Genomic DNA, 24819 nt, shown 5'->3' with positions numbered 1-24819 from the left:
CTGTGGATCTCTGCAGCTCCTCCAGAGTTACCATGGACCTCTTGGCTCTTCTCTGATGAATGCTCTCCTTGCCCGGCCGGTCAGTTTAGGTGGACAGCCATGTCTTGGTAGGTTTGCAGTTGTGCCATACTCTTTCCATTTTCTGATGATGGATTGAACAGAGCTCCGTGAGATGTTGAAAGCTTGGGATATTTTTTTATAACCTAACCCTGCTTTAAACTTCTCCACAACTTTATCCCTGACCTGTCTGGTGTGTTCCTTGCTAAACATGGGACGCTTTTTCAATTCTGTACGCAATTTCAGTAGGCTCAGGTTTAAATGGAGCTTAAGTGAATGTCTCAAGGATTCACACAGCCATAGTCAATAGTCCCTGTAAGGAGCCTAATATCTTTATTTCATTGGATCATCATCTCCATCTAGTGGCCATAATTTTTCTGAAATACCTCAATCAGGAAAATACTGCACTGGCCTTTAGATGGAGCTGCTGATCATAGGAAATAGACATACTGGATGCATAATGGAGATTATTAATGATGGCTGTGGGAATGCTGAGGCATTCGCACAGCAAGATATTAGTGATAGGAAGTCCGCATTATGGAAAATTCCAATGTAAAAAAAAAAAAGTCAAAAATGTTGCTGATACATTGATAAATTTTACAAAATAATTAGACCCTAATTTTTAACCACTTGCTTACTGGGCACCTAAACCCCCCTCCTGCCCAGACCAATTTTCAGCTTTTAGCGCTGTCACTCTTTCAACGACAATTGCGCGGTGGTACAACACTGTACCCAAATGAAATCTTTATCATGTTTTCCCCACAAATAGAGATTTATTTTGGTGGTATTTGATCACCTCTGCGGATTTAATTTGTTGGTAAAATTTTTTAAAAAGTCCGAAATTTTTTAATAAAAAAAGTTTTATATTTTGTTAATAAATTTTGCAAACAGGTAATTTTCTCCTTCATTGATGTACATTGATGAGGCTGCACTGATGGACACTGATAGGCTGCATTAACCTCCCTGGCGGTACCATTATTTCGGATTTTAGGTGCTAAAAGCGGTACCATTATTTTGCATGAAAATTTGGCGTTTTATATTGTAGTCCTGCAATTCTTAGGAATAACTCTCTTAAATCTGTCCAAACCAGAGTCTAGCAGACATCCCGGGTATGATAAAGTTTGAAAAATGAAATCATAAATTATAATATAAGAAATAATTATAAATAATTGTACCAAATAATAATATAACAATAATAAAAATTATTCAATAATGTAATCACATCAAAAACACTGAAATTTGCTCAGTTGCAGAATTGTCACTGTCATTACTTTTCAGTATTTGATGACGAATCTCCCCACAAATCGCTATCGCTCAATTCTGCGAGTGATTCTAATTTATTATCGCTGTTTTCTAGCTGCTCTAAAATCATTTTTGATGTACAGTGACAGTTTTGGTTGCTATGGACAATCTCCAGTTTCCAGGTATAAAGAACAGCTTTTATTATATAAAACTACATGCAGGACACTGGGCAGACCACTAGGGACAACGGGGATGTGAAATGTTTACATACAGCAATGTAATCTGTAAGATTACATTATACTGTATGTATACTGTTTGTTTCACTTTTTGAATTTGGCGCCGATCTCCGTGCCCGTGCGTCGCAACGCTCGCAGGGCACGGAGATCGCCGATGTGATAGATCGAGCGAGACACGGCTCGCTCGTACAGCGGGGAGACGACGCTGGATCCGAGGGAGAAGGTGAGTATTCCTCCTCCTGGATCCAGCGATGCAGTCCCGAGTCTGACTCGGGAATACCGCTAATGGTATAAAAAATCCACCCCGAGTCAGACTCGGGAAAACCGTCAGGGGGGTTAATGGGCACTGATAAGGTGGCACTGATGGGCACTAATAGTTGGCACTGGTGGGCACTGATGAAGTGGCACTGGTGAGCACTGATAGGTGGCATTGGTGGGCATTGATGGGTGGCACTAAAGGGCATTGATAGGTGGCACTGAAGGGCATTAATGGCTGGCACTGATGGGCACTGATGGGTGGTAGTGATGGGCACTGATGGGTGGCAGTGATGGGCACTGATCGACACTGGTAGGTGACACTGATGAGGCACTGATTAGCACCACTGCTGGGCATTGATAGGTGGCACTCGTGAGCATTGATAGATGGCACTGATTGCTGGCACTTATGCACTGATTTGTGGCACTGTGTGGGCACTGGCAGGTGGCACTGGAAGGCGGTATTGGTGGGCACAGATGAGGCGGCTTCGCCTCTTCCTCTTTGGGACCGATGTCCCTTGCACTGAAGCCGGTGATCAGATTTTATTTCCTCCTCGCGCTGTCAGCGTCATTGGCTGACAGCTGATCAGGTGGTAAGGGGCCGGGATCTGTCATCACCCAAGTCTCATTTACTCGGTGATCACAGCGCACGCCATTCGCCCCCTGCAGGGGGCGCACAGGGAGCATGCAAAGGGGAGGACATCTGTTGACATACTTCCGGCAAAGTAGATCTGCTCTGTAGCCTTCATTCGGCTATAGCGCGGTTCTGAAGGAGTTAATAATTACACCCCATAAAATGCTGTAAACCGCAGCAAATGATGAAAGATGGAACTTCAGAGCTTCACCTCTTTCACTAAGCTCTGGGGAAAATTCCATTGGAAAGTGTAACTTCTCTTGCAAAGTAAGCAATCTATTTGCCTTTAGTAGATCATCATCATACTGTCCATCCACAACCCCCCCGAGTACCCATAATAAGGGCGTATAAATAAGCTTTGTTTTCATTAGAATGGAGAACTGATAATAAAATTATGTAATGGTTTTACAATTAGTTTGTTTATACACTGAGCCAATTTTATAATAGTTTTTTTCCCTTCTGTGTGTTATCTCATGCCAAGGTTCTCTGGACTGGAATAACTGGTGTCACACTGGTTGCAGGTTATATTTAGCACTTATTAGCATGTTTAACAGTCACAATGGAAGTTTGTTATTTTCCACCCATCTAAGTGGTGTATACCCCCTCTTGTGGTAGAATAGCAGACTGCAGCCTACCAAAATCTATTTATTTATTACAGGTATTTACATACCGGAGGTCCCAAACCGTCCCTATTTTGGGACCAAATCCCTCTGTCCCTGGTGCAGCCTCAGCTGTCTCTCATTTTAGTCTGATGTGTGCATCTCTATACAAAATTTACTATTTTACTATTTGCTAAAAAATTACTATTTTACTACAAAAACTTTTCTATCCTTCCACTATATTACTGTGATTGATGTTTTGAAAAGCCAATATAAAGAAAATCCCTTGTGTGGTGTAGCCCTTGGGTCATTATTGTTTCCACTGACACCAATGATGGGGCACTATTCTTCCCACTAATACCAATAATGGGGCAATATTCCTTCGACTAATACCAATGATGGGGCACTATTCCTCCCATTGACACTGATGAGGCACGATTCCTCCCAATGATACCTACGATGGGGCACTATTCCTCCCCTTGATACCAATGATGGGACACTATTCCTTCCACTAATACCAATAATGGGGCACTATTCCTTCCACTAATACCAATAATGGGGCACTATTTCTTCCACTAATACCAATGATGGGACACTATTCCTTCCACTAATACCAATAATGGGGCACTATTCCTTCCACTAATACCAATAATGGGGCACTATTTCTTCCACTAATACCAATGATGGGACACTATTCCTCCAGTTGACACCGATGGGGCACTATACCTCCCACTGATACCTATGATCGGGCACTATTCCTACCATTGATACCAATGCTGGGAGACACTATTCCTCACACTAATACCAATAATGGGCCACTATTCCTTCCACTAATGCCAATGATGGGACACAATTCCTCCCACTGACACCAATGGGGCACTATACCTCCCACTGATACCTACGATGGGGCACTATTCCTCCCACTGATACCATTGATGGGGCACTATTCCTCCTGTTGATACCATTGATGGGGCACTATTCTCATAACTGACACCAATGATGGGGTACTATTCCTTCTACTGATACCAATAATGGGGCACTATTCCTCCCACTGATACCTACGATGGGGCACTATTCCTCCCACTAATACCAATAATGGGGCACTATTCCTCCCACTGATACCAATAATGGGACACTATTCCTCCCACTAATACCAATGATCGGGTGCCATTCGTCCCATTGACACCAATGATGGGGCACTATTCCTCCCATTGATACCATTCATGGGGCACTATTCTTACCACTGACACCAATGATGGGGCACTATTCCTCCCATTGATACCATTCATGGGGCACTATTCTTACCACTGACACCAATCATGGGGCACTATTCCTCCCACTGACACCAATGATGTAATTTTTTTTACTCACGCTATCAAGCCTATGGTATGGTTTACCCCCATCGATGCCGGGACATTTTCTATGCCCACTGGTCAGAGTCTGGCCCTCTAAAATTTGAAGGGCAGTTACTGGGCCCTTTGTTTGAAAAGTTTGGAGACCCCAGATTTAGGTCTTTGTTGCTCGTGGCAGGGACATGTCATTTGCCTGCATACTATGTACTAAAATATCTCTCTCTTTATCATTTAAGAATTGGGAGGTATGATATAGACCCCAATAATTTATTCAGTTTGCATACATTGTACATTCACATCAGTGTCTGCCCTCAAGGAGTTTACAGTCTAAAGTCCCTACCTCACATACATAATAGAGCCAATTACCTTACCTACTATATTTCTAGTGTGGGAGGAGTCCAGAATACCCGCAGGAAACCCGTGCAAGCACATGCAGATAGTGTCATGGTCAGGATTTGAACTGGAGACTCCAGTGCTACAAGACAGAAGTGCTAGCCACCAAGCTGCTGTGCTGAAAGCAATTCCTACCATTCTGGCGTGTGTGTGAGTGTGAGTGTGACTGTGTGTGAGAGTTTCCTCCGGGTTCTTCAGTTTCCCTCCACACTCTAAAGACATTCAGGTTGATTCATTGGCCCTACTATGTGTGGACAATCTGACCATGCAGATGGGTTATCACATTCAGCTTGCTAGTCCCTGTGTAAATGGGGAGGGCTGAGGATTAACCTGGAGACTCATAGTATGGTCGTATCCGGCTGGTGCACATCAATGCAGCCTACCAGCGCCCATCAATGCGACCTCACCAGTGCCCATCAATGCAGCCTCACCAGCGCCCATCAATGCAACCTCACCAGCGCCCATCAATGCAACCTCACCAGCACCCATCAATTCAGCCTCACCAGCGCCCATCAAATTCAGCCTACCAGCGCCCATCAAATGCAGCCTCACCAGTGCCCATCAATGCAGCCTTACGAGCACCCATCAAATGCAGCCTAACAGCGCCCATCAATGCATCCTCACCAGCGCCCATCAATGCGGCCTCACCAGTGCCCATCAATGCAGCCTCACCAGTGCCCATCAATGCAGCCTCACCAGCGCCCATCAATGCAACCTCACCAGCGCCCATCAATGCAGCCTCACCAGCGCCCATCAAATTCAGCCTAACAGCGCCCATCAATGCAGCCTCACCAGTGCCCATCAATGCAGCTTCACCAGTGCCCATCAATGCAGTTTCACCAGCACCCATCAGTGCAGCCTCTCCAGTGCCCATCAATGCATCCTCACCAGCGCCCATCAATGCAGCTTCACCAGCACCCATCAAATGTAGCCTCACCAGTGCCCATCAAATAGTCGGGACACAGACACAGCAGTCCTCCACCAACCTCTGACACCATGTGCGAATGGAGCGATGGCTGCCTGCTGATGCTGAGACTTAGTTGCTTTCTGCAGAGAGAAGAGAGTAGAAATATCAGTGGCCAGGCGCTCTAGGCAGCAGGGCGCCCTAGGCGGCTGCCTAGTTTGCCTAGTAGTAGCACCGGCCCTGTGTCTGATACATTTAAAGCAGTACTAAAGTCTGAAACACTTACCTCCGTTTTGGCGGTCCAACGTCCAGGGGGTCCCCTGCCAGCATCTTCTCCCCAGCTTCTTCTGGAGCTATTTTGATTGGCCAGTACACAATGACGTCACTCCCGCGCATGCACAGGAGTGCAGCAATCCTGGCACACAGGCCGGAGCGTAAACTGAGCTTAGCATACACAACTCATTCTGCGGAAGGCTGGCAGGTAGGTTTTTTTATTGCAGAAAGGACATTGCATGATAAAGAGCCTCCCTGCTCCCAGTTTTTTTATTTTTATTTTTTATTTTAGACTTTAGTTCCACTTTAAGAGCCTTTTCCCATAGAATTTTCTTGGCAGGTATATTCTTTAGTAAAATGCAAGCATATCAGACATAGTGCCCAGAGAACTGGCCCATAGAAGCGAGTCGGATATGGTCTGTATGGATATCACACACACTATTCCATAGCTCCCAACGGTGTTAATTTAGTCGACTAAAATTACTAACATGAAAACAATTGAGATGACTAAAATGCAACTAAAACTGAAATGGAATTTTAATCAAAAGACTAAAATGGGACTAAAACAACTGAGATGACTAAAATGGGACAAAAACTAAAATGCCATTTTAGTCGAAAGACTAAAGGCCCGTACACACGGTCGGACTTTTTGACAACAAACATGCAAATTAGCTGTTTTGGAGCAACATCCGACTGTGTGTACGCTCCATCGGACAAACTTTTTCTGTTTTCATCTGACTTTTGTTGGCTGTGCGAACGGACAAACTTTCTGGCAACAAAAGTCCGATGGAGCAAAGTCCGACCGTGTGTACGCAAAAGCATTGGACTTTTGTACAAGGTACAAACACGCATGCTCAGAACCAATGCAAAAGATCAGACTACAATACAGAAATTGACCAAAGGTGGCGCTGGAGTCATTGAACGTCCTCTTTTGAAGTGGCGTCAGTACGTTGTGACGTCACTACATTCGTGTTTGTTGTCAAAAAGTCCGACCGTGTGTATGCAATACAAACTTGTGGACAACACACTTTGTACAAAAGTCCACGGAAAAGTTTGTACAAGTCCGACCGTGTGTATGGGGCTTAAGACTAAAACTAAATTGAAATTTGACTTCAAAATTAACACTGGTCTGTAGTGCATGTTCATACCTCAATACCATAAATAATAACATATTTGATTTTTCACTCCAGCAGTATATAATGAGTTTGTAAATAGTAGAGAAATGTTAAATGATGCATTACAATTTAATTACACCCATTAGATTTTAGATGACTAAAATTAGTTTTAGTGGACTAAAATGTACTAGAGTTTTAGTCGACTAAAATTTACTGGAGATTTAGTCAACTAAATACGGCTAAAACTAAAACAATTGCAGAAGACTAAAATGGGACTAAAACTAAAATGCCATTTTAGTCCTAAGACTACACACGGTTGGCAGGGGCGGACTGACCATTCGGGCACTTGGGCACTGCCCGAGGGCCCCATACCACTAAGGGGCCCCACCAGGGTTGCCAGCCTCAATAAAAACATATGTAAAAATCTGTGCTTTTTTTTTTTTTATTCCAAAATTATAGCTGTCCCGCCTCTCCAGTACCTTTTCAGTGTATGTATGTGTATTCTGTGTGTGTATATTGTGTGTCTGTGTGTGTATACTGTATGTGTGGGTTTGTATACTGTGTGGCCCCATAATCTCCTATTGCCTGGGGGACCCCATAATCTCTTATCGCCCAGGGCCCCCATGAGTTGTCAGTCCGCCCCTGACGGTCGGACATTCCGACAGAGTCGGCAATTCAGATGGAAAAAGTTTGAGAGCTGGATCTAAAATTTTCCGACATCAAAATCCGTTCTGACTTTTTACGATTGTTTTGTAGAGAATTCCGACGGACAAAGTGCCACGCATGCTCAGAATAAATTACGAGACGAAAGCTATTGGCTACTGGCCTCTACGTAGTCCCGTCGTACGCAACGAACGTCGCCTCGTTCCGAACGATCGGATTTTCCGACAACTTTGTGCGTATGCGACACAAGTTTTGGCCAAAATCCGTCAGATTTTTTCCAATTTTGTGGTCGGAATGTCCGACCGTGTGTACAAGGGCAGAAGACTAAAACTAAATCGAAATTCACTGCCAAAATTAAAACTGACTCCCAACTGTCCCTGATTTGGAGGGACTGTCCCTGATTTGGAGGGACTGTCCCTGATTTGGAGGGACTGTCCCTGATTTGGAGGGACTGTCCCTGATTTGGAGCAATGTCCCTCTGTCCCTCTTTCCTCCTCATTTGTCCCTCATTTTGGTCTGATCTATATAGATGTATATAAAATGCACTTTTTATCTTCCAAAACGTGTTTCCCAGTGCTAAAACTTTCATCCAAATTCTAAATTGCTGCATTTGTCAATTTTAAAGAGGAAGTAAAGCATAGCATACTAGCTCATTATGAATAACTTACCTGAGAACGAAGCCCCTGAAGCGGTCCTCCGTCTTCGTGTTCGCCGCTGCCATGTATCCCGGAGTGGCTTCCGGGTCTCGCTGCTGCGGGGCTGTGATTCGGCGGAGGCGCGTTGACATCACTCCCGCGCATGCGCACAGGAGCCGACACGAGCGGCATATCGCCTGCGATCTGAGGCCTGCCCAGTGTGCCTGCGCGCCGCTGTCTACGGCGCATGCGCATGCGCCGTAGACAGCGGTGGCTGTCTTTTTGTAAATATCTCCTAAACCGTATAGTTTTAGGAAATATTTCTTGGACCTACAGGTAAGCCTTAATCTAGGCTTACCTGTAGGTCAAAGTGGTTTGTAAGGGTTTACAACCACTTTAAAAGCCAATATAAAGGAATAGTAGTGGTACAAAAAAAGCCCTTGTAGATTTAATAAACCTTTGTTTAATTTGGTTAATTTTGGTTTTGATTTTTTGGTTAATTCTCCTTTAAAGGGGCGTGGTGGGGGGCGTGTCCTATTCCTACATATGTTTGCTGGTAGGTGTCCTTCATTCCCATCTCAAAATTTTGGGAGGTGTGCTATTCTGGTATGCATGGTGAAAGAAGACACATTTATCTTTTATGTCTTGTACTGACATTATTATTGTGATGTTTCTATTTATTATTATAACCTATTATTGTCTTATAGATGAAAGTTTTCTCTGCTACACAGTACATGAGCCTATCGGAGTGTGCGGGGCCATTACACCAGTAAGTACCCCTTGTATATATACCAAAGGGATTATAAACACCTTAAACATTACATGATATGATGATATCCCAACCCTTGGTGTTACTTAGGTTCAGGGTGGATTTGATTTAAATCAAGTCGATTTTTAAAGAGCAACTGTCATCTCTGACCCGCTGGTGGCTCCTCCTCTGACCCGCTGGTGGCTCCTCCTCTGACCCGCTGGTGACTCACCGACAGTCCCATTCACTTTAATGGGGCGGCTGGTTATGCAGCAGTGACACAACAAGGTGAGGGACGTGGCGGCAGCAGGTGAGTGGATGCCCGCTAACGGGCGCTGCCATGATGGGTCTGAAATGACATGTGCTCTTTAAATGTAAGGACTTCTTGGTGGTAGTTAGAATCTTTAATATTTACAAAAAAATGAAGGTTTTTCTATTTAGAATAATAAGCTGTCAGGTTTGTAAAACAGCGATATCAGAGCTGATTCAATCATACAGTTTGTAGTGTACATAGATTGCAAAACAAAACAAAAAAATGAATATTCCTGAACTTTGTTTTATCTCATGGTCACTGTGAAATTGTGTGAATGCATCATTGCAGTGCATGTTATCTCAGCTTGGATTCACTGAATGAGTTTACCAACATTTTAATATTGCAGAATATGCAGCCCTGTGCTACATAAGTAAGCTCCATTTCATGCTGAATGAACTTAAATGAATGAACTTAAATGAATGAATGAATGAATGAATGTATCTTAAATGGGCTGCACAGTGGTGTAGTGGTTAGCACTCTCACCTAGCAGTAAGAAGGGTCGCTGGTTCATATCCCAACCATGACACTACCTGCTTGGAGTTTGCATGTTCTCCCTGTGCCTGCGTGGGTTTCCTCTGGGTACTCCGGTTTCCTCCCACACTCCAAAGACATGCAGGTAGATTAATTGGCTTCTGTCCAAAATTGGCCCTAGTATATGAATGGGGACCTTAGATTGTGGGCTCCTTGAGGGTAGGGACCAATGTGAGTGTGAAATGTACAGGGATAGGGACTGTAAGCTCTTCTGAGCAGGGCCCTCTTAATCCTCTTTTATTTTATTGTATTGTAACTGTATTGTCTCCTTTTTATATTGTAAAGCGCTGCGTAAATTGCTGACGCTATATAAATCCTGAATAATAATAATAATGGGGACAATTGTAGACACTCACTCAGGTTGAACTGGATGGACTGGTGTCTTTATTCAACCTTACTAACTATGTAACTTTGTAAAAATTTTATTAAAATAAATTTAACAAAAAAATCAAAAAAAATCAATATAAATAAAAAAAAAATCTGATTTATGCTGGCCATACACGGTTCGAATTTCGAAAGAATTTTCTTTCGAAAATCGTATCTAAGAATTTTCATATGAATTTCGCACCATTATTAGTGGGGCTGCAGCAACAGCCGATTTTCGTGCGGAAATAAAATTTGAGGAATCGGACATGTTGGAAATTTTTTGAAAAACGAACAATTTTCTAATCAATGATGGAAGAATCGTGCGAGAAACGTAATAAGAAAAGAAAATTTACAGAGATAAAAGAAAATTTACGGAGAGAAAAGAAGATTCCCGGCCAAGAAAATTCTTTTCTGTAGCAACATGAGGTGAAATTGAAGGCTTGGTCGGCCGAGTTTCGAAAATCAATGGTGGCATCATCGGATCACAAAAAAAACGAATTTTCTGATTTTGAAAAGAAAATTTGTTCGAAATTCGACCATGGATGGCCTGCATTAATAAACAAAAATATGCTTTTTTTTTTTTTTTTATAATTGATTTTTATCCACCCTGCTTAGGTTGAACGTTGTTTCTGTTTACTGATCTCTGTTCACCATAAAGTTAAAATCAAAGTGTCAAAGAAAAAGACCAAGCGGTCCATTGAATCTGCCCTTTTTTTATTTTTTTTATTTATTTTTTTTAAATGTATACATGTTTTTCTTCTTTTTTTTTTTGTTAACTTTTTTTTTTCTCTGAGTATACATCTATGGGGTTGATTTACCAAAGGGAAATATTCTGTGCTGCAGTTGCTCCAGAGCTTAGTAAGTAAGGTAAAGCTTCACTTTTTAAAGAGTACCCAATCTCATGCAAAGAGAATTAACTACTTGCCAAGCAGCCGCCACAGTCATATTGCCGCAGGTTGGCACGGCTGCGCGAATCACCGTCATTGTATGCCGGCCGTTTAAATCAATATAGCAGGCGCGTGCACGCACACCCGCAACTAATTCCCAGAGCTTATGCCCGTGGCCAGCGATGACCGCCGGCCACCCGCAATCTCTCTACAGAGAGCCAGAACGAGGGAACTGTCAGTGTAAACAGGGTTGGAGAGAGAGAGATCTGCTGTTCCTAGTGGTTAGGATCAGCATTATCTCTCTTCTTCCAGGCGGTCCACCCCCCTACACTTAGAAACACCTCACTCGGACACACTTAATCCCTTGATCGCCCCCTAGTGTTAACCCCTTCGCTGCCAGTACAATGTACACAGTAATCAGTGGCATTGATTGCTGTATAAAGGTCAATGGTCCCAAAAAAAGTGTCAAAGGTGTCTGATCTGTCCGCCACAATGTCGCAGTCCCTCAATAAAAAAAAATAAAAATAAAAAAAAATTGCAGATCATCGCCATTACTAGCAAAATAAATAAATAATATAAACGCCGTAAATCTATCCCCTATTTTGTAGACGCTATAACTTTTGCGCAAACCAATCAATATAAGCTTATTGCAATTTTTTTTTAAACCAAAAATATGTAGAATACATATTGGCCTAAACTGATGAAGACATTTTTTTTATTTTTTTTTTTATATTTATTATAGCAAAAAGTAAAAAATAGTGAGTTTTTTTCAAAACTGACGCTTTTTTTTGTTTATAGCGCAAAAAAATTAAATCCGCAGAGGCGATCAAATACCACCAAAATAAAGCTCTATTTGTGAGAAAAAAAAATGACATGTTTGGGTACAGCATCGCACGACCGCGCAATTGTCAGTTAAAGCGTCGCAGTGCCGTATCTCAAAAAATGGCCTGGCCATTAAGGGGGTAAATCCTTTCCGGAGCTAAAGTGGTTTAAAAAAAAACATTTTTTGCTTGCACAGGATTGGATGGTGGAAGTCAGCAGAACTCATTTACTAAGCACTGGAGCAACTGCACCTGCAGAGTGCACATTCTATTTGCCTTTAGTAAATCAACCCCGGTATGTGTCAATGATTGATTCCACTGATAATTGACTGACTCCTTGGGGCTGATTTACTAAAGGCGAATAGACTGTGCACTCTGCAAGTGCAGCTGCTCCAGAGATTAGTAAATGAGCAGAAGTTCTGCTGATTTCCATCATCCAATCACGTGCAGGCAAAACTGCAGATTTTTTTTTTTTTTCCTTGCATGTGATTGGGTATTCTTTGCAAAGTAAATCTTTACCTAATTTTCTAAGCTTTGGAGCAACTGCCCTTTGCAAAATGCCCAGTTTATTTGCCTTTAGTAAATCAACCCCATTATCTTTGCTGGAAGCCTGTTGCAAGCATGAACTACTTATAAATAATAACAAGTCCCTTGATAGTGGGACTTTCAAGGCACTTCAATCATAAAACATATGAAAAATAATAATTATAATTTTTTTTTATTAATTCACCATTAGATAAAAAAAAAAAAAAAAAAAAAAAAAACACAAGAACAGTGTATATATGGTATGGACAGCTAACATCTATGAGAGATAGCGATGATGTGATTTAGCTTCCTAAAGCCAACGCGTTTCGGAGAATGTATATCTCCTTCATCGAGGGTGTGGGCGGTATCATTGGTAATCAGTCAAGTGACATTACAGGTGAAAATTCCACGTATTCATTAAAAACAAAGTTTGAGAGTTTTGCCCGGCCGCCCAGCCTTCAGAGTAGTATGTATCATTATATATCAAAAAGCAATTAGTAGGAAGTGAACTGCCTGGGGTGCTCAACCCTCAAAAAGGGAGCAGGTATCACCGAGACCTCGAGGATTCAATCCTGTGCCTAGGAAAAGTCCTGGGCTTCAAAATGTAAACATAATGGACAGGAGATCCATTCCAAATTCGTTGAAAACTAATTTTCGACAAATTTGTTCATTCTGAAAGCTCTGAATTAACAAAAACCCAACTATTCGGAAATTCAGAAATCCAAAAATTAGAAAAAACTGAAAAACTGAAATAATACCTATCTATTAAATTATAGGTATCGAAATTTCCTTTCAAATTTGTCTGTTAGTGAACATAAGGAATCCGAATTAATCGGAAGTTCCGAATAATCCAAAATAATGAATGCCACATCTAAACAAATGGAACGTAATGAATTAATAATAAATAACAATAATAAGAAAAACTTTTTATTATTATTATTTATTATTAATTCATTGCACTACATTTGTTTAGATGCGGCATTTATTATTTCGGTTAATGTGTAACTTCGGATAAATTCGGATTGGTTACGTTCATCAACGAAATTCCAATACCTATAATTTAATAGTTAGTATTAGTTAGTTATTATTAGTTAGTTACTATTTAGAATTTTCGGATTTTTGTTCTTTCTAATTTTCGGATTTACTTTCGGATTTTCGAATTTTTAAGAATTTTACAAATTTTTGAATTTCCGAAGTTATAAATTTTTGAATTTCCGAAATTATAAATTTTTTAATTTCCAAAATTATAAATTTTTGAATTTAGAAATTTAGGAATTTTTGAATTTCCAAAATTATGAATTTTTGAATTGACCAAATTATGAACTTTTGAATTTCTGAAATTATGAATTTTTGAATTTCCAAAATTATGAATTTCCGAAATTATGAATTTTTGAATTTATGAAATTATGAATTTTTGAATTTCCAAAATTATGAATTTTTTGAATTTACGAATTTACTAATTTTTGAATTTCCAAAATTATGAATTTTTGAATTTACGAAATTATGAACTTTTGAATTTCTGAAATTATGAACTTTTGAATTTATGAAATTATGAATTTTTGAATTTAGGAATTTAGGAATTGCGATCATAACGAATGACCCCAAAAATTAAAAAAATGTTTAAAAAATAATGAAACGAAAAATGAAAAAAAAAAAAATTTGGCAGGGCACATGTCTAATCAGGTCTGTATGGATATTGTTGCAATCAGATTTGTACAGAGGGGGCGGAGTATTGTGTAGTCTGGTGGGGGTACACAGCACTCTTTTGGGTAAATCAAAGGGGTTGTAAAAGCAGAAGTTTTTTTTTTTTATCTTAATGCATTCTATGCATTAAGATAAAAAATCTTCTGTGTACAGAAGCCCCCCTCAGCCCCCCTAATACTTACCTGAGCCCCATCTCTGTCAAGCGATGTTGTACAGGAGACTAGACTGCTGGAACTCCCCTTCCTGGCTGAGACACAACAGTGGGCATCATTGGCTCCTGCTGTTGTCAATCAAAGCCAGTGAGCCAATGAGAAGAGAGCGGGGGCGGAAAATATCTAATCACAATGGGTGCGGGCCGCCGGTGGCACGTGCCACATGCCTGGAAGTGTGGGATCACGTACTAGGTACGGCAGCAGAGCCACCTTGCCGCTGTATTTATAAAGTATGCGTACGAACAGGGGAATAGGTAGATGTCATTCCCTTCCCATGCAAATGGTAAACTAATTCATTGAATTTAGAAGCTGCTCGTCGTGAGGTTGAAACCTGTGAGTGAAGATTTTGTAAAGAACCGCGCTCCCTATTTACATGAAATTAAAGTGCACAGCGCAAAAACATACACGACCACTAGGTGTCCCCAGTGGCTTAGTGAAGCACCACTTCAGGCCCGGGAGGATTTACCCCCCTTCCTGACCAGAGCACTTTTTGCGATTTGGCACTGCGTCGCTCTAACTGACAATTGCGCGGTCGTGCGACGTTGCACCCAAACAAAATTTACGTCCTTTTTTTCCCACAAATAGAGCTTTCTTTTGGTGGTATTTGATCACCTCTGCGGTTTTTATTTTTTGCGCTGTAAACAATTTTGAAAAACAAAGCAATATTTTTCACTTTCCGCTATAATAAATATCCCCCAAAAAATATATAAATAAACACATTTCTTTCTAAAGGATGATGTCTATTCTCCTACATAATTTTTTTCCTCAGTTTAGGCCGATATGCATTCTTCTACATATTTTTGGTAAAAAAAAAATTCGCAATAAGCGTTTATTGATTGGTTTGCGCAAAAGTTATAGCGTCTACAAAATAGGGGATAGTTTTATGCCATTTTTATTATAATTTTTTTTTTATTAGTAATAGTGGCGATCTGCAATTTTTTTCGTGACTGCGACATAATGGCGGACACATCAGACATTTTTGACTATTTTGGGACCATTGTTATTTATACAGCGTTCAGTGCTATAAAAATGCACTGATTACTGTGTAAATGACACTGGCGGGGAAGGGCTTAAACACTTGGGGGGGGGGGGGGGGCGATGAAGGGGTTAAGTGTGTCCTAGAGAGTGATTCTAACTGTGGGGGGATTGTCTTACTAGAACATGGGTCTTCAAACTATGGCCCTCCAGTTGTTCAGGAACTACAATTCCCATCATGCCCCGTCATGTCTGTGAATGTCAGCATTTTACAGTGCCTCATGGGATGTGTAGTTTCGCAGCAGCTGGAGGGTCGTAGTTTGAGGATCCCTGTACTAGAACATCACAGAGATCCCTTCTCCCGGGAAATGCCTTGTTTACATAAGCATCTCCCCATTCTGCCGCTCTGTGACATGAACGTGGGTCCCCGGTGGACAGCGCATAAGAAGATGGGACAAAGTAAGGTCACACCATAGGCATACACACAGGGTGTGCCAGCTGTGTACAGGCACGCCCTAATCATCCTTTACAGACCAGATTCCCCCTACTTCCCTGGCTCCCCGCTTCCCCCTGCAGTGCTACCAGCTTCTCTCCTCTCCCGCCAGCTGTTGCTGCAAGGATGAGTAGAGGAAGGGGCCGGTAAATATGTAATTGACCATCCCCTTCTCATTCTGAATGAACATTGAGTGATCAGTAGTGTGTGTTTGAGCTTTGCACCCTAAACCCCCGTACACACGGTTGGAGAATCCGTCGGAATGTGTCCTATCGGACCGTGTTGTCGGATATTCCGACTGTGTGTGGTCTGCATCGGACTGTTTCCGTCGGAATATCCGTCGGACCAAATTTTCCAACTTGTTGGGAATATTTTCCGACAAACTGGTCCGATAGGACATACTCCGATCATGTGTAGAGAATTCCGATCGGACAAAGTGCCACGCATGCTCAGATCAAATTCCTACATCAAAGCTATTGGCTACTAGCCTGAACGTAGTCCCATCGTAACGAAATCACGTTCATCACGTTCTGAAAGATCGAATTTTTCGACAACTTTGTCCGACCGTGTGTTTGAAACAGTTTCGGACAAGATCCGACGGACAAAATCCAACGGATTTGGTTGGCAGAATGTCCGACCGTGTGTACGGGGGCTAATACAATAGACTAAAAATGCACTGATTACTGTATAAATGACACTGGCAGCAAAGGGGTTAACCACTAGGGGGCAGTGTAGGGGTTAAGTGTGTGTGTGTTTTTTTAACTGTAGGGGGGCGTGGCTTGGCGTCTGACATCACTAATCGTCTTTCCCTATAACAGAGAACAGATGATCAGTGACAGCCTTAGTAGGAAGCACAAGGAGAGGTTTGTTTACACTTACCTCTCCTTGTTCTTCAGCTCTGTGACCCGATCCCGGGACACCAGCGGCGATCGGGTCCGCGGCCGCGGTCACGGAGCTCAGGACCGGGTCGCGAGTGTGCAGCCAAACGTGACCCCGGAGGGGGGATTCCAAAAAGCGTAAGTTCCATTTTTAAGTGGAACTCTGCTTTAAGTTAGCCAAAAAATAAGTTATCATTCAAACTACAAACTTTTTTCTTTTTCCGATATTCAGCTTCACAATGAATTTGTTTTTGCCATTTGCTTGCCAATTTGTTGAATGTATTTGCCTAAAAGCAGCGTCCATGTCTGGTTTACTTTACTGCATCACTTCCATTGTGTTTTATGATCATTGATGTGTCTTTGCTTTGTGTTTTTAGTGGAACTTTCCTTTGCTGATGCTGATCTGGAAGATGGCTCCAGCTTTGTGCTGCGGAAATACACTGGTGATAAAACCCGCAGAACAGACCCCTCTCACATCTCTCTACATGGGATCGCTAATAAAAGAGGTGGGACTGATAATTACTATCTATCTATCTATCTATCTATCTATCTATCTATCTATCTATCTATCTATCTATCTATCTATCTATCATCTATCATCTATCTATCCATAACAAATGTTTTGATACTCGCGGTAAAAACAATTTCTTGGAGTTTCATTAACCTCCCTGGCGGTCTGATTATGTCTGATTTTTGAATGTCAAAGCGGTACAATTGTTTTGCAATTTCCGACGGGAAAATGTGCGATCGGATTGTCGGAAAATCCGATCGTGTGTGAGCTCCATCGGGACTTTTTCCGTCTGAGTTTCCGACACAAAGTTTGAGAGCCGGATCTAAAATTTTCCGACAACAAAATCCGATCGTTTAAATTCCGATCATGTGTAGACAATTCCGAAGGACAAAGTGCCACGCATGCTCAGAAGAAATTACGAGACTAAAGCTATTGGCTACTGGCCCGTTTGTAGTCCCGTCGTACGCGTTCTACGTCACCGTGTTCTGAACGATCGGACTTTCCGACAACTTTGTGCGACCGTGTGTATGCAAGACAAGTTTGGGCCAAAATCCGTCGGAAAAAATCCGACGGATTTTGACGTCGGAATGTCTGACCGTGTGTACAGGGCATAAGGAATAACTCACTTAAATTGGAGGGCCACCCTAAAATAAAAGATGGCATTAAAATTCTTAAATATTTTTTTTTTTTAAATATAAAAAAAAATATTATATTACATTATATTATTACATTATATTATTATATATTATTATTATATACATTATATATTATATATTACATTATATACATTACATTATAATTATATTACATATTATTCAGTAGTGTAGTCAAATCAAAAACACTTAAAAATATAAAAAAATATATTATATTATTACATTATATTATTACATTATATATTAATATTATTATTACATTATATATTATATTATATATTACATTATATACATTACATTATAATTATATTACATATTATTCAATAGTGTAATCAAATCAAAAACACTTAAAAATATAAAAAAATATTATATTACATTATATTATTACATTATATATTAATATTATTATTACATTATATATTATGTTATATATTACATTATATACATTACATTATAATTATATTACATATTATTCAATAGTGTAATCAAATCAAAAACACTTAAAATGTGTCCAAACAAGGGTGCAAAATTACTAGTCACTGTAATACTAGACACTGCGTATTGGTTTAGTAAACATCGATGTAGCACCTGAAGGGGTTTACAGGTACGTGATGGACCACCCAAGGGTTAATATTGCAGACCACCACAGACCCCCCAGTACCGTGAGACACCTCAATGAACACGAAATACAAGAAGTGAGTTCAAAAGATGTCTGCTTTATTGGGCATGTATACAGCTTATATTTGGTGTTTGATGTTTAGGCAGGGTTGCTATCAAATTTAGTGGCCAGGCGATAGTTTCTTTGGCCAATTCTTAGAAGATCACACAGCATGGGTGCAGCCTGGAGATGGACAGAGTATAGAATGCTTATATAGTCCACAACAGGTGTATGCGGCCAATCACTACCACGCCCACCTGCTCGCACTTACAGCTGAGATGGATTTGAGTTGGGGAGAGCTGCCAGTAAAGCCGCTCGGTGCGGTATACAGACGCCGCACACAATCGGCGTACGGACCGGCGTGCCATCTGTCGCGACGTAATGACGGCAAGCGGGTGCGACCTGCGCTTCAGGCCGGTGTTCTGCCGAGAACTGTCCCCCCATCGAATAGTGTCCGCCTCGTACTGCGCAGGTGCAGCGCTTGCCCAGTACGGAGGACAAGGAGACGCCGAAAGTCTCTGAAGATGAGCGGCGCCTGCGCACTTAATAGTGCCTTCTGCCCTGAGTCCAGATTCAAGCCCCACCATGCAAGTGGACATACGGTAGCACTTAGTAACAGGACCCCTCGCCACACTTCGGGCAAGGCCTCGCTTCGCTCTACAATTTTTTAATCTGACTCCATGTCCACTTGGGGCTTGAACCTGGAGTGCCTCAGTGCGCAGGCGCCGTTCATCTTCGGAGACTTTCGGTGTCTTAAGCGCAGTACAGGGCGGACACTATCCGACGGGGGACAGTATTCGACAAGACACCGGTCCCCGGGCACGTGGAGCAGGCACAGGGAGGTGTGGCTGTGTCCCTCGTCATCCACCCCCCGATGTGCACAGGGGCCAAGATTGGCAGAGGACAGAGCGTGGACCGACAGGGTTGCTAAGCAACACCGTAAAGCCACGATGCATACCAATGCCAAAAACAGAGAGGCCCATGGGATGGAAACATTTGCCACGAGGTGAAAAGCAGCAAGTGGCCTGGGCATGCTGGGTGGACGATCACTGGGGAATGGAGGTAGAGCGTGCACGTCCATGACGATCGTGAAGGACAGGGCAGGGCTGGAGTCCACAAAACTCTGGAAAAAGAAAAAAATGCAATAAAAAAAAAAAACATGCAAAATATATATATGCAAAATAGCACAAGGAGATCAAAATGCAAATCTGTACAGTGATTACTAGACAAGGCAGAGAGAGAGGAAAAACTCATCATAGAGAATACTGATTATAATGGTACATTATTACAAAAGAAAATAAAATAAATGCGTATATGGCAAATCCCTATATTGAGAAAGGGAGAGTTGGAAAAAGAAGAATTATTTTTCCCAACCACCCAAAAACAATTTGCCATTATGTACAGGTATAACTTGTTGCCCCCATGGGATATAACATGACGCCCCCATGGGATATAACATGGCGCCCCCATGGGATATAACATGGCGCCCCCATGGGATATAACATGGCGCCCCCATGGGATATAACATGGTGCCCCCATGGGATATAACATGGCGCCCCCACATGGGATATAGCATGGCGCCGCCATGGGATATAACATGGTACCCCCATGGGAGATAAGGATTCTTCGATTTCATGCTCAAAATGTGGCGATATGCTCTTTTCCAAAACTCTTGAATGGTTTTACCCACATAGAAAGAGCGGCACTCAAAGGTCAGGAGATATACCACGTCGATCGTTTTACAGTTTGCATAGTGTCTGTGCCTAAAAACTGCACCAATAGGTAAACAAATTGTCTTGGCGGTGCACATATATTGGCCATAATTGCACCCACCCACAACAAAAGGTGCCAGGATACTCACAAGGGTCTTTACTGGTACTGCCCTTGAATTCACTGTGTACCAATTGATCACCGACCGATTTTGCAGGTTTGTAAGTGATGGCTGGTTTATCTGGCACAAAAGGGCTGAGGGTGGAGTCCATGCTCAGCAAATTACCAGTATTTTGCCATGATCCTCCTGACCTGTGAGTGCTGACTACAAAATCGGGTTATTAACTGCTTGGTGACGTCGTTCTTGCATTTTTTGGGGGCATAGAGAAGAGAATGATAATCACAAAAGGGGTATTGGCGCTGCTAGAAAACTGCATAAAGGTCACCTACTCAGGACAACTAATGAATAGGTAAACAGTGAGAAATGGGTGTGTAAAACAAAAATCCCTATGTGATACAATGAATCATATAGAAAGCCAATACAAAGCAAATGATACTAAAAGATCCTATTCTGATGGCCACGCCTCAGACGACATCCTTTTTTTTTTTTATTAAATAACATTTCTAATCATATGAAGTTAATAACAAGAGCCCCCTTTAAATCAGATTCCACAGAGTTCCCCTTTTACATCTAAACTTGCAGAGTTCCTTTTCACTGTAAGGGGGGACTCTGCAGACTCTGATGTAAGGGAGAACTCTGGGGACTCCAACATAAGGGATGCTCTGATGTACAGAGAGGACTCTGATGTAAAGGGGGAACACTGTGGCCTCTGGTGTAAAGGGGGACTCTGATGTAAGGGGTGCTCTGAGAACCCTAATTTACATTAGTGTACTCACTCAGAGGCAGGAGAGAGAAGGGGGAGACTTCAGTCACAGATAGAGATGGATGGTGAGCTCACTCACCCCTTGGCAGTCAGCACCTCTCATCCAGATGTATCTGAGGCTGCTGGACTTCAAATTAGCGGCCCCAACTTTCCTTTTCTAAGGAGTGTGGGCAGACACAGAGGGGTAGGGGTGGGAGGAAGAGGTGCAGATCGAGCCCTCTCTCCTCTCCTGTCTGTGTGTGTGTTTGGGGGGAGGGCTTTGGGCAGCATGAAAAAGAGTGCAACAGACACTCTCAGCTTAGACAACTGCAGCCAGCAACCCTGCTGGGAAGCCATAGTCCAGTCTGAATAATGTGCCCGGGTTTCAGGCAGTCTGAAACCCGGACGCGTGATTCCAAACCCGAACTGTCTGGGTGAATCCCGGACAGGTGGCAACCCTACTCCCCGCCAGTAAGGGACTTAGTGGGAGGAGGCCGCAAAGGACAAAATAGAGAGCTAACCTCTTGACGCCCACAGAACGCAAATATACAGCTTCTCGGCGGGTGAGCCTTGGTGCCGAGCAGTCGTATATATTTGAGTACTGCATTACAATAACAGCTGTGCTGAGAGCGCACACCCTGCGCGCTCCCAGCGGCTAATGGAAAATTCCCAATCGCTGCTTGCAATCTGGAGCTTTCCGATCATGTGACGGCCGTGACAGCCAATTATAGTGATCACATCATCGTAAAACCCTGCCCCGCCTTCTGCCATCTGAAACCACTTAAAGGGCCAGGAGGTTGAAGGTAGAAGAGTTGAGGGGGACTGAGTGAGAGGGTGGTAATGTTTGGCAGTATGGGTGCATGGATTGTATTTTTTGGAGGGGCAGATTTATACTGGGTGAAGCCTTGCTGGGACTTTGCCTTATGCCACAGACGTTCAAGTGTGCGGCTACCACTTCTGGGATCTCCGGTGTCTTCTGTTTGCCAATATTTATAGCTCTTTGTCTTTCTGTTCTTGCAGGCCGGGTTCCCTCCAGGAGTTGTTAATATAGTGCCAGGATATGGACCAACCGCTGGAGCTGCCATCTCCCACCACCCCAACATAGACAAAGTCGCTTTCACTGGTTCCACAGAGGTTAGTAAAATAAACACTAGAAATAAATGAGCGTGGCAAACATACAAGAGGGGCCATTTAAAGTGATCATAGTTACATAGTAGGTGAGGTCGAAAAAGCACACAAGTCCATCAAGTCCAACCTATGTGTGTGATTATATAAAATCTAATATATATCAAAGTCTACATTTTTAGTATCCATTATATCAGCTGGCCTGATTGCTTACCTGGTCTGCCGCTTGTTCTTCTTTAATCACTTCAATACCAGGCACTTACACCCAGGGGCAGACTGACCATTCGGGTACTCGGGCACTGGCCAAGGGCCCCATGCCACTAAGGGGCCCCATCAGGGTTGCCAGCCTCAATAAAACCAGGGACAGTATGTAAAAATCTGTGTTTTTAAAAAAATCCCAAGATTATAGCTGCTCCGTCCCTCCAGTACCTTTTCGGGGTGTGAATGTGTATTCTTTGTGTGTATACTGTATGTGTGTGTATGTATACTGTGTGTCCCCATAATCTATTGCCCTGGGGGGCCCCATCATCTCCTATTGCCTGGAGGGCCCCCATAATCTCCTATTGCCCAGGAGCCCCATAATCTTCTCCTATTGCTCGGGGACCCCATAGTCTCCTATTGCCCGGGGGCCCCCATGAGTTGTCAGTCCGCCCCTGCTTACACCCCCTTCCTGCCCAGGCCATTTTTCAAGTGCTGTCACAGTTTGAATGACAATTGCGCGGTCATGCAAATAATCATGTGATATTTTTATAATTTTCTTCACACAAATAGAGCTTTCTTTTGGTGGTATTTAATCACTACTGTTTGTTTTTTTTTCCAAAAAAATAAGACCAACAATTTAGAAAAAATTAAAAAAGTTTTTCTTCTGTCAGTACATTTTGTAAATAAGTAAATTTTCTCCTTCACTGATGGTCGCTGATGAGGCAGCACTGATAGGCTGCGCTGATGGCACTGATGAGGTGGCATTTATGGGCACTGATGATGCTGCACTTATGGGCACTGATTAGGTGGCACTGATGAGGAGGCAGAAATATGCTGCACTTTGTGGCACTGATGAGCACTGGTGGTCACTGGGCACAGTTAGGTGGCACTGGTGGGCACAGATATGTGGCACTGGTGGGCACAGATAGGCAGCACTGGTAGGCACGGATAGGCATTGATAGGTGGCATTGATGGGAAGTAGTGATGAGCATTGATGGGCAGCAGTGATGGGCATTGATTGCTGGCACTTGTGGGCACAGATTGGTGCCAATTGTGGGCACTGGTTTGGTACTTATTGCTGGCAGTGGCATTGCTGGCACTTTTAATCAGGGCACTGATGATCAGTGCCCTGATTACATTCCTAGATGTCCTCTGTGAGGAGATGCAGCTGACCAGCTTTCCTCTCGTCACACTTTGTCAGTGTGAGGCGAGGAGCGCCGATTACCGGCATCTCTGTGTTTACATGTAACTGGGTGCGATTGGACACAACCGATCACATGGTTAAAGAGCTGCGGCCATGGCTCTTTACACAGATCAGGGTCGCGCCGCGTCCTAGCAACACGGCATGGCTGCCGCGCTGTGACACCCCCCCCCCCTATCCCGGGTCGCACAAGGGCGGTTGCTCTGGCAGGCCATCATATGACGGTGTCCCAGAACAAGGCAGGCTAGTGATAGAGAGGAACTGCAGTTTGTATGCTCACATTATCTGTAATAAAAACATCTTTTTCATTCTGAAGCTTTCCTCCAACCACTTTGCATATTATTTTATATATACTGAGATTCTGTACTAGAGGTCAACCGATATATCGGCTGATATTTGGCGTTTTTTAATTAATCGGCATCGGCCGATTGTGCTGTTAAAAAAGGCTGATGATATATTCAGCGCGACTTGCAAATGACTTCAGTAATAGAAGTCAGTGCAAGTTGCCTGGAGACTTGAGTGAAGTGACTTGTCTCCTCTCTGGGCAGTCTGCCAAGAAAAGATCAAAAAGATACAATGTTTACACTTCTGAATGAATGAACTCAACTCAGCGTGTAGAGTTCTCAGTTTAACCATTTAAAGACTAAATCTTTTTTGACACTTGATGCTTACAAATAAAAATCCTGTATTTTGTGCTAGAAATTCACTTAGAACCCCCAAAACTTATATATATATTTTTAGCAGAGATCCCAGGGAATAAAATAGCGGTTGTTGCAATATTTTATGTCACACGGTATTTGCGCAGCGGCCTTTCAAACTCAATTTTTTTGGGGAAAAAATACACAGATTAAAAAAAAAAAAAAAACAGTAAAGTTAGCCCATTTTTTTTCATCCAAAAGTTTTGATTACCTGTTTTTGTGTAATATATATAAAATATATATATATATATATATATATATATATAAAAATTATATATTTCATTCTAAATTATACATACAAGTGAACTGTTTGGATGTTTGTTTTGTTAAATAAATGTAAGAAATTTTCTGTATCACTTAAGGCTGCTTTCACACTGGAGCGAGCAGG

General features: G+C 42.3%; 1 protein-coding gene across 1 annotated transcript in view; it reads left to right on the top strand.

The window, feature by feature from the left end:
• The window catches only part of LOC143959293 (retinaldehyde dehydrogenase 3-like), an 88946-nt gene that overhangs the window by 38220 nt on the left and 25907 nt on the right, over positions 1-24819 (top strand). Inside the window, exons 5-7 of the mRNA XM_077467971.1 lie at positions 9066-9127; positions 17189-17317; positions 22227-22340. Of these exons, the coding sequence (XP_077324097.1) occupies positions 9066-9127; positions 17189-17317; positions 22227-22340 (305 nt within the window). The remainder of the gene's footprint in view (positions 1-9065; positions 9128-17188; positions 17318-22226; positions 22341-24819) is intronic.

Source organism: Lithobates pipiens, unplaced genomic scaffold, assembly GCF_037356315.1.
Source record: "Lithobates pipiens isolate NorthernLeopardFrog02 unplaced genomic scaffold, aLitPip1_a1.2 Scaffold_7, whole genome shotgun sequence".
NCBI classification, from domain to species: domain Eukaryota; kingdom Metazoa; phylum Chordata; class Amphibia; order Anura; family Ranidae; genus Lithobates; species Lithobates pipiens.
The sequence above is the reverse complement of the archived record's forward strand: the minus strand, read 5'-3'. Positions and strand labels throughout refer to the sequence as shown.